Source organism: Panthera tigris, chromosome A2 (assembly GCF_018350195.1).
Source record: "Panthera tigris isolate Pti1 chromosome A2, P.tigris_Pti1_mat1.1, whole genome shotgun sequence".
In the NCBI taxonomy this organism is placed as follows: Eukaryota; Metazoa; Chordata; class Mammalia; order Carnivora; family Felidae; genus Panthera; species Panthera tigris.
The window spans coordinates 46,337,422-46,353,184 of record NC_056661.1 but is presented as its reverse complement, the minus strand read 5'-3'; the positions used below and the strand labels follow the sequence as shown (position 1 = coordinate 46,353,184).

At 42.9% G+C, this 15,763-nt stretch overlaps 1 protein-coding gene across 2 annotated transcripts in view; it reads right to left on the bottom strand.

The window, feature by feature from the left end:
* Window positions 1–15,763, bottom strand: part of ITPR1 (inositol 1,4,5-trisphosphate receptor type 1) — a 326,172-nt gene that overhangs the window by 181,608 nt on the left and 128,801 nt on the right. The window contains exons 7-13 of one of the 2 annotated variants that reach the window (XM_007076615.3): window positions 14,175–14,333; window positions 12,191–12,289; window positions 11,085–11,168; window positions 10,830–10,976; window positions 6,671–6,766; window positions 5,139–5,183; window positions 1,083–1,237 (exon numbers count right to left, since the gene is read on the bottom strand). In XM_007076615.3, the coding sequence (XP_007076677.1) occupies window positions 1,083–1,237; window positions 5,139–5,183; window positions 6,671–6,766; window positions 10,830–10,976; window positions 11,085–11,168; window positions 12,191–12,289; window positions 14,175–14,333 (785 nt within the window). The remainder of the gene's footprint in view (window positions 1–1,082; window positions 1,238–5,138; window positions 5,184–6,670; window positions 6,767–10,829; window positions 10,977–11,084; window positions 11,169–12,190; window positions 12,290–14,174; window positions 14,334–15,763) is intronic. The other variant, XM_015535056.2, reaches the window with a different exon arrangement.

Sequence of the window (15,763 nt, the reverse complement as noted above, 5' to 3'; positions counted from 1 at the left end):
AAAACCTACAAATGCCAACAAGAGTGCTACTAACCACTGCTGTATTCAAGAGTCAGAACTGCCCACACAACCCTGTCTGTCTTAAGCATTTAAGATTTCGAGCTCTGCAAAGGAACTGGCTGACATGTGAGAAGTTGCTCGAACTCTCTGAGCTTCAGTTTCTTTTTCTATAGGAAGGGAAAGATAACCTTTTGTACAGATGAAATGATGTAACACAAAGTATTTTGCATTCAACATAGCATGCAGTCAGCACTCAATAAATGTAAGCCATTACTAACAATACTGTTGCTGGTTTTGGGGTTAAGCATGACCTTTCATCCCATTTAGAAGCCAGTTAATCCCTCCACCAAAAGGCATTGTTATGTAACAAAACTAAGAGTCAAATTTAATAAAAGTACAAAGAACACTGGTCTGACATCTCAATATATTACTATATTCAGTGAACTGCAAATGTTCCTTTTTCCAGAATTTCTTTATAATTGTTTCTTCAGTTAACTAGGAGATCTCTCAAGTGTGGGAATGTGGAAGAGAGTAGAGGAAACTAGAATTATGGAGCTACTTGAGGGGCGCCCGGGTGGCTCAGTTAAGCATATGACTTCGGCTCAGGTCATAATCTCACATTTTGCTAGTTCAAGCCCTGTTGTCAGGGGCTTCCTGCTGCTCAGAGCCTGGAGGCTGCTTCAGATTCTGTGCCTTCCTCTCTCTCTGCCCCTCCCCTGCTCGCTCGCTCTCTCTCTCTCTCTCTCTCTCTCTCTCTCTCACACACACACACACACACACACATACTCTCTCTCTTTCTCAAAATTAAGTAAAACATTAAAAAAATATATATCAAGCTATTTGAGCTTATGGTTTTGACTTGTTTACCTCAATAAAGCACTTCTTGTCCAACTACAGAGAACTTACTAATTGATGAGCCATTAAAAAAAAAAAAAAAATCAGACACCATTCCAATAGGCAACCAGAACAAATCTTTTACAAGAGCTTCGAGAAAGGAAATGGTGATTTGGAACCCAAGAAGCCCAGCCAGGCCACAGATATCAGCTCTGACTTACTTGGGATAAGTCATTTTAGAACCCTACCTTGGGACAAGGCTATCACCTCCACGGAGGGTGGTGGGGTCCAGCTCAAAAATGGAGGAGATGTCATTGCCCTCAGGCACAGAGACCAAGGAGTACACCATCTTTTCTTGGGCATTTCGCAACCTGCTTCGAGAGGCATCCTGATCAGGATCCACCTGAGGAGGAAAAGTCATCAAGTCATGGATTCTGTACGCCAGACCCTTCACTCACTACAATCACTGCACAGTCCACAGGAACAGGGAAGAAACAATAGTGAACATCAGCAGTTGGCAGGAAAAGAATGAGAGTTTCAGAGCAGTCATAAAAGATGATAATCGGCCACCCACGCCAAGAATACTGACACTCTACCTTCTTGTGTTGCAATAAAAATGTTTAAACAATGCAGGGTTACAATAACAGATGTCGATGGAAAGAGTGCTATAGGTGACGAAGAAGTCCATATAGCTACATCGGTCTGCAGTAGTTGGAAGAGAAAAGAAGCACTTTGAGAAAACTCATCCTGTGGATTTGGTTATGGGACACTGTGTTAATCTACAGTTCAATTGTCTAGCAATAATATGATACAGCTACTTCCCAGGAGGAAAAGGAAAATCAAGTAAGCCTGAACCCAGGTGTTCGTAAACAGAGATCCCAGTGTGGCCAAGAAAAATATCTGAGAAGTCAGACTAGCCCTGAAAAAAACATTTGAAATTAATCACGGAGTACTGCCAATGACAATTCAGGGGAAAAGAGGCCTCTGTTGCGATGTAAGGGATTTGGCGGAGATTGAAGAAAATCTCTGACAGTCAAGACTAATGAACAATGAGGAAAGCTTTCCTGAGAAACTGTTAAGAACATATTCTAGGCTCCAGAGCCCGTCTGCCTGAGCAGATCTAAGCACCAAGTTCAGACTACCGCGCCTTTTCATATGCTTTGCGAGGTCTCTCCCAGAGCTGAGACTCTATGTGGGATTATTTTTAATTTTTAACAGCCTTGCAAGACAACAATATCCACCTGCAACTACCAGGAAAAACACATTTTCTTTGTCACTAACTTGCTTTGCTTGAGCTGAGGCACTGACTCCTTTCCAAACGGGAAATGGATAAAAGAAAATTAAATCCAACAGGCAAAGGAGAGAGCTTGAGAGAATTTAATTCTAGGGACTAACATCTAAGATGGAGGGCAACAGTGTGCTCTAGGAGTTTATCTGCAGCCCCAACTTTTGTATGGGTAAAGGAAGAAGGGAGTGGGGGGGTGGAGAGGAAGAGAGAGGAGGGATGAAGGGATAGAGAAACAAAGAAAATACAAATGGTTCTTTTAATACTCAAAGGCTCTGTCTCCTCCTTGCTATACACTCCTCCAATATCTTACAGCGCTACCTTAACAAACCCACAACTTGTTGATCTATCTACACTCAAGTAGGAACCAACTAGAGAGTACCAAACGTCTCAGTTCAAGAAAAAAGAACTCTGAATAGAATTTGTCCTCTTCTAACTACTTTTACCTGCAAAGTCTTCCACATCACTTTCAAAATAAACCCTGACCCGATTCTGGTCTGAGATAAATAGCTCAGCGTCTGAGCTCAGTTCAGCTTCAGACCTGCCGGCAGACTGAAGAAAAATTGAAATTGCATGAAATGACTCTATCTGGACCTGTGACTGAGCAACAGCGTCTTCATGTTCTTTGTGTTCAGTCAGCGTTTGCCACCTAGTGGGAGGAAAGGCACATGTACAAAAGGCTGTCAGACAAGAGCTAGTGTGCATGGGGCTCACTGGTGCTGATGAATTGAGAAGGACAAGCCCAAGAAGCCAAGTAGGATTCCAGGTGAAGATTCCCACGAGCACTGGGTGCCAAACCCAGGGAAGTAGGTGACCCAGAACAGAATCAAGGTTCTTCCCCCCAACTTTTTACAACTCCAGCTTTTCTGCCCAAGTTTCCTAGCCAACAAGAGGGGGAGGGTTGCAAAAAAACTCCTTCCTGCCTCCTTGCAGGGGCAGGAGCTGTGCTGATGGCCTTGGGTGTACAGGATGAGCCCCCCCAACCCCTCCTCCCCATGAAGACTAACCACCCATGCACCATTCCAGAGCAGCCAGGACAATGCAGTCCAGACCTGCACCCAAGCCTGCTGGCACATTCCACCACCACAGCATGTAAAAGCATGAGAAAGATAAAGAGATGACTGAACTCTCAGAGACCTGAACCAGGTGATGAGTTAGGACCACTCTCTGGTTCTTTACTGGTCCAACAAAGATCATAAAATCTCCCCTAACTCCTTCACGCAGCTGCTGTGCAGCCCAGATGAACTTGTGGACATAAAGGCACTAAAAATGTTACTGATCTGATGCAACTTACATAAATGCTGCTTACTGAGAGCTTACTACGGGCCACGTCTTATGCACACATTACTTCGTCCTTACAACAAGCATATCCACCACTCTTACAGGTAAGGAAATGGAGGCCTGAGGAGGAGCAAGGAGCTTGTTTAGTCACACAGCTCATACGTGATGGGTCTCCCATTTAAACCCAGGTCTGCCTCTCTTCCCTGCCCTGCTTTTGATCATTATGTTCCTCCTCTTGCACTACAAATGCCAGACCTCCCCTCGCACATCAGCAGTCCAGGAGAGCAGCCCCATTACTCACAGAGCTCAAGGTTCAATTGCACATCGGCTCTCAGGCACAGAAGCCACAGCTCTCCTTCAAAGTAATCTCAGAGGGGAGACTTGCTCTGTGTGACAACTCCGATGGCAGCACTAATACCCATAGATTCAAGTCACGCAAAGCCAATTTTTTCTCTCAAAGTAAAGAAGGTGCAGGGATGAGAGCTGCCTTATGAAAAATAATACTGCTTCCAGCCCAAGCCTCCCAAGACAAGCCACATGAACACCGTGCACAGATGGTGGGCAAAGATTTTCCTGCACATTGGCAGAAAGTTGGACCAGGTCAGTGCTGTCTACCTTCCAGTTAGTTGCAAGGGCAGCTTTTACAATGAGCTCTACAGATTAAAGGAAGGAGCAGGATGCCCCTGAGCTCCCTCAAGAACTGGGAAAGACCAAGTACAGGAATTAATGATGTGATGCCCTTAGAACTCCTCTTCTTTCCTTCCAAAGCTAACACTGTATTCAAACATAACTACAAGGTTCACCCTTCCCACAGAATTCGTACTTTCCAAAGACAATTGCATTCTGTATTATCTCCACCCCAAACCCCTTTATTAACGTATCCACTTGAAAACCTTTCAATTCTTTCAAAACTTTACCCCCCAAAAACAAGTAACCTCAATACCTCCTACCATATCCCACCAGAGATGACCACATGAACACACCATCTCAAACACAGTAGCAAATGTTTGCTTTGTTGTTGTTTTTTTTCACCCTAGACCAGAATGAAGCACTCCACAAGAGAAGTGTTCTATTGATATCCATCATTTTCATGTAACACAACCACTGCCCTCTTTAACCCGTAATTGTAGACAACTCAACCCCCAAGGGCCTCCAAGTCAGCATGAATTGGCAATATGGCCTCCAAAGAGAGATCCTGTTGGCATTAAATTTCAAACCACATTATAAAATCTATTTCTGAATTTGCATAAAGGACAGATGGTTAGACAACTGAGCATCTAAGCAGATGACAGGAGCACCATGCCTCATGTGTTACCTCCATCACCTAAATGATACTATCCACTTCACAAACTCATTCCTTGAAAAAATCTGAGACAGTCATAGTTTGAGGTCAACAGCAATAGAACATTCATTTGTAGAAGACCGACTTCTAAGGAGCCGTCCCTGTCTCTAACCTAGGGGCATTCCCAAAGATACCATCAGCTTCTCCAACTTAAAGGCGGAGATCGCTTGACTAAGCACACAGAAAGAGCATCATCACTGGAAGTCTTGGACCAATGGAACACAAGGAGTAATGACTGCCTTCAAGGGAAGCATAGAACAAGACCCTCTTTTAAGGCTTCCTAATGGCTCCCCTTCCCCAGCACTCAGTGACAAGTGGCAGTTTCTTAAACAGGGTTCCAGATCACTTGGCCTCACCCTACCAGATGGAGACAAGAAGGCTCTTGCTCATACTTACTGAGGGCTGAAACTCCAGGCATTCTTCCTCAAAGTCAGGGTCTACCTGATGAAAAAGAATCATTAGGAAATTAAAACATCCATTGATTTCTCCAGGACTCGGCCCCACTTGCAGGAGACTTCAAGGCCCGCGAACATCTCTGAACAGCTAAAATCTTGTCCCTTCCCTCTGTTTATGAAACCAGCATGCCACAACCACACACGTCACATAAGTACAACACACATGGAACGATCTACCAGTTACCAATAGACGGCTCTCAAGTGTCGACAGAAGAACACAATGAATTCACTAGCAAAGCAACAGTTAAATGCCTGAAGTAAATAAAAGATCAGTATCCAGTCACTGATAGTCCTGCTTCGTTTTAGTTAGAAATAAAAAAAAAAACTAGAAATAGTTTTAGTTCGTGGCCTCCAGCAAGAGTTACACTCGCTTCAGAACATAACAAATAATGCAACCATCAAGGAGCTTTGGCAAACCATGTAATCAACATTTCCTCGCAGCTGGTTAGCTGGATCCAAAATTCCGTATGGCACCATTTTAAATTTCAACTAAAGTGTTGATCTTTGGTTCTTAAATATTTCAAAATCATCAGTTCCTCAAGTATCAGGCATCCCAGGGGATTCAGGACATTTAGATTCAGCCTTCCTCGGGGTCAGGTGCGGAAGCAATACTGATACCCAGGCATCACACTGAGAATCTCTGAGCCATCCCACCGTGAAACCAGACAACAGGAGGTATCTTTTGATGTACATCTAGAATCTGTTATGAGTAGGTATCGTACATCTTCCAGCAGATCAGAGTAAAACTCAGCATCTGTCACACAGTATGATGGCTCCTTAACACAAAAATTAAAAAGTAAATTCCTCCTGTCCTTCAGCTTTGAGTTTTGCCTTTCCCCAAAAGCCTTTTACAGACATTTAAGCTAAAGTTAATTTCCTTGATTTTTGGCATTCCTGCAAGTAAAAGATAAGACCCTACCTATTTCACTAATGCCTGAAAACCACAATACTTTATAAAGTTGTCTAATTCTTTATGTGTCTTAATGCTTCCGGCTTTACAAAGCATGTTTCCCTACAGCTGAGTCTTGGACATTCATGTTAGGAGCAGGGTTGGTAGATAAGATGTGGGGAGAGCAGAATGCAAGAGCAAAAATTTCTATAATCCTAAAATCCAGATTAGCATTCTTTTCTTTAAAAACAAATCTACTCTCTTAACTTTCAAATATAAAGTACAGTATTAGTAACTACCATCATCATGCTGTACAATACATTCTCACGATAGCAGTATTTTCTAACTTACTTTCTCCCCCACATCTTGATCAACATCCCTGTGAAGTACTAAAATGTGTTTATCATCTTTACCTTTTCTTGTCTACAAGCAGGAAAATGAGGCAGGAGGAAACAGAAAAGCAGAAGGAAAAACAAGGTGACTGAGCATTACCCCAAGTGTCTAACTACCCAATGGCCACAGGTAAATGAAGAAAAAGCAATGTATCGGCCTTGAAAGAGAGAGACACGGAGGCAGCTACTTACCTCTGCTGCTAAGTAATGCCCAGTAGCAAGATGCTTGAAACGGAAGAGGCTATTCCAGTACCCAGCTCCACCCCGACATGGGTCATGTTGGACTACCTGCAAGGGGAGGAATGATTAACAGGAGTAGAAGAAATGTCAACCCATGCTAAGATAACACGGACACTTCACACATAGATCACAGTTCAGGAGTCATATCTATTAGCCGAAAATCTTCTAAGAAAGCCACTGCAATGATCATATGTAATGTCAGAGCTCAAACATATGGAAATGTTATGCTTCTCCTAAGAAGATAGTCTCCAAGTCAATACAAAATGCCTACAGTAAAAAGTTGAAGGGAAGGGGTGCCTGGGTGGCTCAGTCGGTTGAGCGTTCGACTTCGGCTCAGATCATGATCTCATAGCTCGTGAGTTTGAGCCCCGCATCGGGCCCTGTGTTGACAGCTGAGAGCCTGGAGCCTGCTTTGGATTCTGTGTCTCCTTCTCTCTCTGCCCCTAACCCACTCGCATTCTGTCTCTGTCTCTCTCAAAAATAAACATAAAAAAAAATTTTTTTTTTAAAGTTGAAGGGTTTTCAGGTTATTAGGTTTAATGATAATGAAGTAGAAGATTCTACAATTCATCCATAAAAGACATGACAAATGAAAAGAAATTTCAGAGAAACTGTAAAAGCATACTTATGCTGGTATTCATGTGCTGCAATACATAGATAGACCTATGCTCTGAAACTTGGAAGCTCAGAGAGCCAGGGGTCAATTTACCCTAAAAATCCATGTAACTTCAGCGTCTGGTCATGACAGAGTAACTGGCAATGGCAGCTGATGTCATGAACAATTAGTCACTGCACAAAATATATAAACTTGCCATAGACACCTAGAATACCTAGAAAACTGAATAAAACATAGGAAACAACTGTGTTCAGATGATGGACAACAGGTAGTATATAACTGTGATCCCTGAGTAAAGGGAAACAAAGTCATCTCCATGATTTGTCCAGCTTTCTGCTTTAAGGTCCTCTCTGGATGATACCACTGAGAGGGCGAATCCAAGCAGAAGACACTGGTCTGAGTCGAGGAGGCAAATCAGAATTTAGGGAGACTGAAGTGTCTGGCATGTGTGGGGGCAGAACACAAAGCTTCCCACAGAAGCTCCAGACACCTACGCAGGGGCCTCCACCAGTCTTTGGTTGATTACAAAGTTGCAGATGTGTAAGGTGAAACCAGAAGGCCAAATGAAAAATAACAAGGAAGCTGTGAGCTCCACGTTCTCAGAGCTCATTCTCAGAGCTGGGATGTGTTCTGAGAGACTCCATGGAACACCTGGGGCATTCAGTAAAAATGTCAAAAGGGTGACACCTTAGTATCAGGGCCAATCCAGGCCTTAAAAAAGGACTGTAACATTCTTGACTTAACAAAGCTTTAAAATAAGCCTCCGAAGCATCGAACTCATTCACAAGTAACTGTACTGTCTGACAAAACAAAACTCAAAACTCTTTTTTCTTTTTTAAAGGAAAGATTTTTTTTTTAAATGTTTGTTTATTTTTGAGAGACAGAGTCTGTCGCAGAGAGAAAGGGAGACACAGAATCTGAAGGAGGCTCCAGGCTCCCAGCTGTCAGCAGCACAGAGCCTGATGTGGGGGGCTCAACTTCACAGACCGTAAGATCACGACCTGAGCCAAAGTCAGATGTCCAACTGACTGAGCCACTCAGGCGCCCCAAAACTCCTTAAAAGAAGGCAACAGAATGCAAACACTCCACATAGAGTGCACTGTCTCTCTCCCTCTCAGTGTTGTTTTTTTTTTGTTTTTTGTTTTTTTTTTTTTGGCACTAGTATCCAAATCACACATGAAAAGTCATTCAGACTCTTTTCAGTATATAAAACTCTGTGCGGAGTACAATGGTGGCATCAGAGATCAATGACCAAGGTCTGGCTCACAAGGAGTTTATAACCTAGCAAGATTGATAGTGTCTCTATGTAAACCCTAACCCTAAAGAACTACCAACAAGTGCTAGGTGTATAAAGAGAAGGAGGCAAAGCGGAAAATATGGAAGAGGAAGGAAATGACAACTTCACATAGATTCCTTTCATAATAAAAATAGCGCAAATTTTTCTATAAAACAGGCAAGATAAACCTGAGTATTACAACATCCACAGTAAAGGGGAGGTTAAGACAATTCTTTAAATGGGCAAAATATGAGAACAAAAACTTCAGTGAAAAAGATGCATTGATGAAAAATAAACACATGAAAAAATGCTCAATATCATCTGTCATCAGGGAAATGCAGATTAAAAGCATTAAGACGGGCGCGTGGGTGGCTCAGTTAGTTTAGCGTCTCTTAATTTTGGCTCAGGTCATGATCTCACTGTTTGTGAGACTGAGCGCCACATCAGGTTCCGCACTGAGCATGAGCCTGCTTGGGATTCTCTCTCTCCTCTGTCTGCTCCTCCCCAACTCTCTAATAAACATGTGAAAAGAAAGCACCACAAAATTTCACCACACACCTATTAAAATGGCTACCATGAAAAAGACTGACGTGCCAAGTGTTGGTGATGATGTGGAAGAACTGGGACTTTCATACTCCGCTGGTAGGAATATAAAACGGTACGAGCACTCTGGAAAGCAGTTTGGTAGTTTCTTTTAAACATATATCCACCATATAATCCAGCTATTCCATTACTAAATATTTAGCCAAGAGAAATGAAAGCTCATGACCATAAAGAGACTTGTACACATTTAAAACGCCCACAGAAGCTTTAGTTGTAAAGCCAAAAGTTGGACCAACTCAAATGTTCATGAACAGATGAATACATTGTGGGATACCTTACAGTGAAACACGACTCACCAACAGAAAGGAATGAACTATTGATACATGTAACAACATGAATCTCAAAATAATTACGCGGAGTGCAAAAACAAGACCAAAAAAGGTTATATACTGTCTGACTCCATTTATACGAAGTTCAAGAACAGACAACACCCAACCATGGAGATGGAAATCAAATTACTGGTTACTTTTCTAGGAAAAAAGACAAGACAGTTCTGAAAAGGAGGTTCAAGGGAGACTTCTAGGTGCTACTAGTCTTCTAGTTCCTGACTTGGGTGTTGGTTACATGACTGTATGTGTACGTAAAAATTCATCAAGTTGTGTCTTTTTGACCTGGGCACTTTATGTCTGCTGTATCCCAATAAAAACATACAATAGTTGAAGGAAGGAAAAAGAGAGGAGGCAAGCTAAGACAAAAGCATGTACCCCAACAGCTGCAGTTAAGCAGAGAGGAGGACTTTGGGGGAGGGGCCATGTCCCTGCCGAACAGGTCCTAGTCACCTCTGTCACCAAGCACTCATGCCACTGACTCTTGGGTTCGACCTCATCTCTCTCCACCTCCTCTCAATAAATGACACGCCGTGAGCAGAATCATCTATCTCCTCAAGCGGCACACTGACTACATTACTCCCCTTCTCAAAACTACTCTCCAAGCTCCTCCCCTGCTTATGACTTAAATCCCAGCTCCTCACAGCCTGGGTATGAGCCCTGCAACCTCTGGTCTCTAAAACCAGTTTGTTTCATTCCCTGCCTATCCTTTCCACCCCACCAAAATGGGATGTTAAGCCTGATCTCCAGACCGTCTCACATTCCCAATTCCGCACCACTGTCTGATACGAAGTGACCTTCACTCTGTGTATCTCTGCCTCTGGAAATACACATCGCTCTCTAAGTACCAGCTCAAATGTTACCTTCTTCACCCAACCTGAACTCCTCCCTCCCTCATCTTGATCTCCAGAGCACGGGGAACGTGCCTCTACCCACTTCACCATCCAGTGATCTGGGTATCTTTCTACCCTATCAATGACAGGAGACACCTCTGTATCATGCTGAGTAGGCACTCAATAACATATTGTTGTGACAGACAAATGAGCAAGGGAAATTCGACAAAGAAGGAAAAGATGATACGATGCCTAAGAGAAACAAAGGTCCAGTTCCAGTTGCCAGCTTGCTTCCAAAGTAGACATCATTTTCCTCCAGCAGCACATCCAGCTTCCTTCAGATATGGTATGAAACACTTGTTTATCTGTCATCCTGACCCATTTTTGGAAAGAGGTGGGCTTACGTACCCTACAGGCCCACGAGTCCTCGCTCTCCCTCTCTGGCCCCACCTCTTACCTCCACCTCCCACAGGGCCTTCGAACTCGTGGCAGATGTAGCTGACTGCCGGCCGGTAGTTCTCAAGAAGACGTGCTGCTTCTTCCTGTGCTCATCACAGGTGAGGAACTTCTCCTGCTCCGCATGGAACAGCCTTACCACGTCACCCTGAAAGTCAACGCATGGAGGAATTAAGGGAAACCAATTCTAAAAGAGAATTTAGCTGCTGCCCCATATAGAGCCGAGTGCTGGCGGCCCAGAAAGTATCCAACTCACCCCCTTCAGTATGTCGTCTTTGTTATCGCTCCATTTCATGAAAAGGACAATTTTCCAGCTAGTATTGCAGTTGACAGAATTTACCTGGAAAACAGATGACAGTTATTATTTTGTTTTTAATGTCCCTCACAACAACTGTGTCTTCCAGCCCAAAAGCCCTAACGTTAAGATCACAGGAACTGCAAATTCAACTGGCCTGTCAGATGGGTTTGGTAATTGATGGTGCCTTTGTGCCAACCACCATGTATGCCCAAAATGACTCCAGGAACCTCGCTCCCTGACCTTCTTCTCCAAGTCTCTTGTTCTGTAGCCGAAAAGTAAAAGCTCAATAAAAACAAGTACTAATAAAAGCTATAAAGGTAAGAAGCATCCAGGGAATACATTCTGAAATGTGAATGATCATCACCAAAAGCAGCAGCCACTGCCGGAACACTAATTATGTGCCAGGCATAGGGCTACCATCATGCCCATTTCAGAGATGGGAAAACTAACGCACAGGGAGATAAGAGAGATGCACACTAACCTACAGACATGGAGCTAGGGAATGGCAGATAGGGGATTTCAATCCACATCTACTGGACTCCAGAGCTGATGTTTCCAACCATTAGACCAAGTACTTCTGTCACAATCAAGTCACTGTCCTTTTGTCTTATAATTACCAATTTGAGACCAAGGAGAGGTCCTGCCAAAAGCAACCTAACACTCTTGCAAGGTTGCTGATGGCCTGTAGCAAACCCACCTTAGTCATCAGCCAAAGGCAGGCTCTTAAGGGAGACCAATTGGAAAAAGGTGCCCCTCTGGCCAGAAAAATTTTGTACCAGGGCACTCTTCTGGCTGAACAAATTAGACAACAATCCCCCAGTGATATGAGGCTTAGTACACTGAGCCTCAGGGTAGTTACCAGCCCTCACCCACCACCCACTGCCTAGGCTTGCACAACCCCATGTGACAACACTGATTCTGGGCTTTGATTGCTCACCTGAAGAAGAGGTATGCTGCCCCAAGTCAGTCATGAGGTCACTTTCAGCACGCACATGTTTTGGCCCCAGGAAGGACTGCTCTTACAGCATATGCCTACCCACAAGCCATAATGGAGTTTCCCTTACCTCATTGCAGCCTGGGTTATCCACCAGTTGATGGCTGCTGGCATGTAGGGGCTGGCCAGCATTGACGGGGTTCAGTACAACCTTGTCGCCTATGACCACCTGGCAAGGAAGAGACCAATAGAGCTTTTCACCAAACAGGTCAGAAGTGGTGGAGGGCAGGTGAGCATTCTTAGTCTTCCCTTTAAATGTGGCACATCCTAAGCCAGCAGAGCTGAAGCCTTCGTAGTGCGGGCCAGGCACAGAAGTCCGATAGCACCTGTCCAATCCCTGGAGAAATGCTACAACCAGCATGAGAGGCCACTTCCGGCTGTCAATATCCCCTTTTCCCTATGTTAACAGATACATATAAATAAGCCCTAACTAAATATTTGGAGTAGAAGCAGAATACTGTCTGAAGGAAGTCTATCTCTGAAACAATAAAGCTGTAATTTTATAGATCTAAAGCAATGACTTTGATACTTTTTTGGGGGCAAAGTCACAGTAAGAAATACTTCTCCATTATATTCCAGTCATAGCTATTTATGTGCACATATGTGGGTGTATGTGTACATATATAGATATACACATTTATATTTACCTGAAACAGAAGTTCCCTCCCTAAAACAATACTTACCTCATTATGTTTAGGACAGCCTGATACTATCTATTCTATTCCACTTACTAAAATGAGAGTCATAAGCCACTAAACTGATCTCGTGGCCCACGAATGGATCAACACTTGTTGTCTGTAAAACACTGTCCTAAAAAGGATAACCAACTGCTCAAGTTCATCTTATCCTCTCAATGAAGGCACAGCTAAACAGGTATGTTTGAAGGATAAGAAAGCTAAGGACTTGCTGAAATTCAGGACAAAGCACATTTGTCTTTTATTACGAGGGTAGAAGGTAGGAGAACAGAAACGATGGTTTCCAAGAGGTAAAACTCATTTATTATCAGTTTGATACATTTGGGGAGTATATACAATTAAGTTTTCCCTAACTCCAACTATATATAAGTACCTCAAAAAAAAGCCAAAACTTTTGGTGAACACTAAGCTTTACTAGATTAGTTCTTCTATTCTCAGCTGAGGATCAATATTTACTATAACTGGGAAGGAATAGAGTGCTTCTGTATGCTTCTGGTATGACGTATATAACGTAATACACCCACCAATATATAAACTAACACACATGCTGTCCAAAGCTTGTAAGCTTAAACGGCAGTACTGAAAATAGCAAAATCCAGTTTTAGGTTAAGGCTAAATGAGCATTTTGAAGAGATTTCAAGCTGTTTAAGGGCACATTTCATTCTGGTAAAAAAAAAAATTACTATTTTGGAATCTTTAACAAGGTCAGAAATGCAGCCTGATGGCATTTAAACACACTCACTGTCAACTCTATGCCCACATAATGACGTGCTAATGTAGCTGACAAATAGCAGAACTGTTCTAAGTCACATGAAGAAGTATTTCAGTGGCTTTATATCCTAATGATCTGTTAGGAGAGGAGCCAGCTCAGGACCAACTGCAGTCACTGAAATGGGATGGAGAGCCTACAGGCTTATCGACAAAGAAACAAGACAATCCTAAAATCCATTCTCTTTCCCTGCTGTATCTCCTTATTTTCTCTCCTCCTTCTTTACTAACTTTATTTCCAAAATAGAGAGGCATTTCTATTCCACTACGGATCTAAAATGACAGGAACACTGCCCAGGACATTAATATATGAAAGCTGTTTTCGTGAAGTTACTGAAGTAATGGGCTATTCATACAATTTTTTTTTTTTTTCCTCAGAAACTCCGTAGGAAAAACATAGCTACTGTATTTAGGTCACACTTCTCTCCAAATTTCCCTGTTTTCCCAAACACTGGTTTCCATAGTGATTCCCCTCTCTTCATACAGGATAAGTCTCTGGTTCCAAGTACAAATTCTCCTAGTTGACTTTTATATACAATTATGGTTTGAGGCATGGCACGGGCACTCCCCAGGCTGGGACTTCACACTTACACTGTCTCCGATGGATCGCAGTTTGTAGAATGGCTGAATATAAAACCAGGACCCTTCATTTCCAGCTTCGTCCAAAGTCACTCTCATGGCATTCTTCTCCAGGAGCGCTGGAAGCCTCTTATTCACAGTTAGGTATTTATTACTTTTCAAATGCAGGAGCTGAAAACCCACAGAGAGAATAGAGTGAGTGCAAGCATATCTGAATCTCTAGGATTTCTCTCTCAGTCAGATAAATATGTATCAAACATTCCTTCCACCCCTGAGCTAACTGTGAAGTTACAGAGCCATAAAACTGCCTGAGGCAGAGAGTAATTAGAAAACAACAAAGAGCAAAAGGAGAACAAGTTGAGGGAAGAAGAAATATTTTGTTTTTTCCCCTCAACATGGCCCTGGACAAGATGGATGTTGCTCAGGTCAAGCGCACCATCAGCAAGGTAAACCACTCTGCCATCTGTTAACATCTAATTCCATGTAAAGGAGCTGAGGAACTGCTATCTGAATATCCCTGACCCTAATATGGAGCTAAGGAAAGGCACCTCTGAGCACAAGAAATAGTTTAAGTGAATACCCTGTAAGGGGTAGTCATTTCATGTGAAAGAACATGGCTGCTACAAATTTCCACTTTGAATTGCTAAGCACTTAATTCTTTAGAATTAAGGGTTACAATTAAGGGTTCCCAATTAATGGGAAACAACTTGTCTCAGAGTAGGTCTACATCAAGAAGCGTTGATTAATGCTTCCCGACTTAACAGGCTGTAAGAGAAAAGGAAGAGTGAATAAAAGACTGCCAAATCCTGAAAAAATATTAAGACTGGCAGGGAACTTCATTGCCAACTGCCAATATCTCTTTTTCCTATGTCAATACATACAGTGTCTAGAATACGCCTAGATAGTCTACATTCTTCTACCAGCATTGTTGGGGTGAAGGAGTAACTTGTCTGATTTGTGAGCCCCTGACATCCCCCCGGCCATGATACACAGGGGAAGGTGATACCCTCTTGACATCTTCATTGTTACCCTGGTGAGTGGCCCCTGCTCCTCCACACACCTGTCCAGGTGCTGAACTCACTTGGTTTATAAACTGACATTATCTAGAGATGGATCCCAAGATCCAGGCTTTGAATAAGGCATAATAAATAACATCAGCTAAAATGTATTCAAAGCTTACTTTGTGACAGGTACCTCTCAGTTATTCTTGGAAACAAATACCATTATTATTCCCATTTTGCTGGTAAGCAAACTGAGACATTCCATTTCTTGCTATAAATCTCACAAAATCTGAATTGGAATGCACTTAAGGGCTTACATTCTGAGCTCCTGTCCCCATCTGTCATCTTTAGTTCAAGCCATATTCTCTCATCTTACCACATAATGGAATTCTTCACTCTGACTGTGAAGGCATTGGCCTGGCCCAGCGATAAAGCAGATACTGAACTCTGGGACCACCTGGACCCCTGTGTCCTTTCTCAGCCGGATAGAATTTGAAAGGGAGGCAGAGCGGGACTGGCAGGATTTGAAAGCCACTTTACTATTCCGGAAGACCAAATAATAATAACCCATTTAAACATAAAAGTTTGCTGTTACCCATG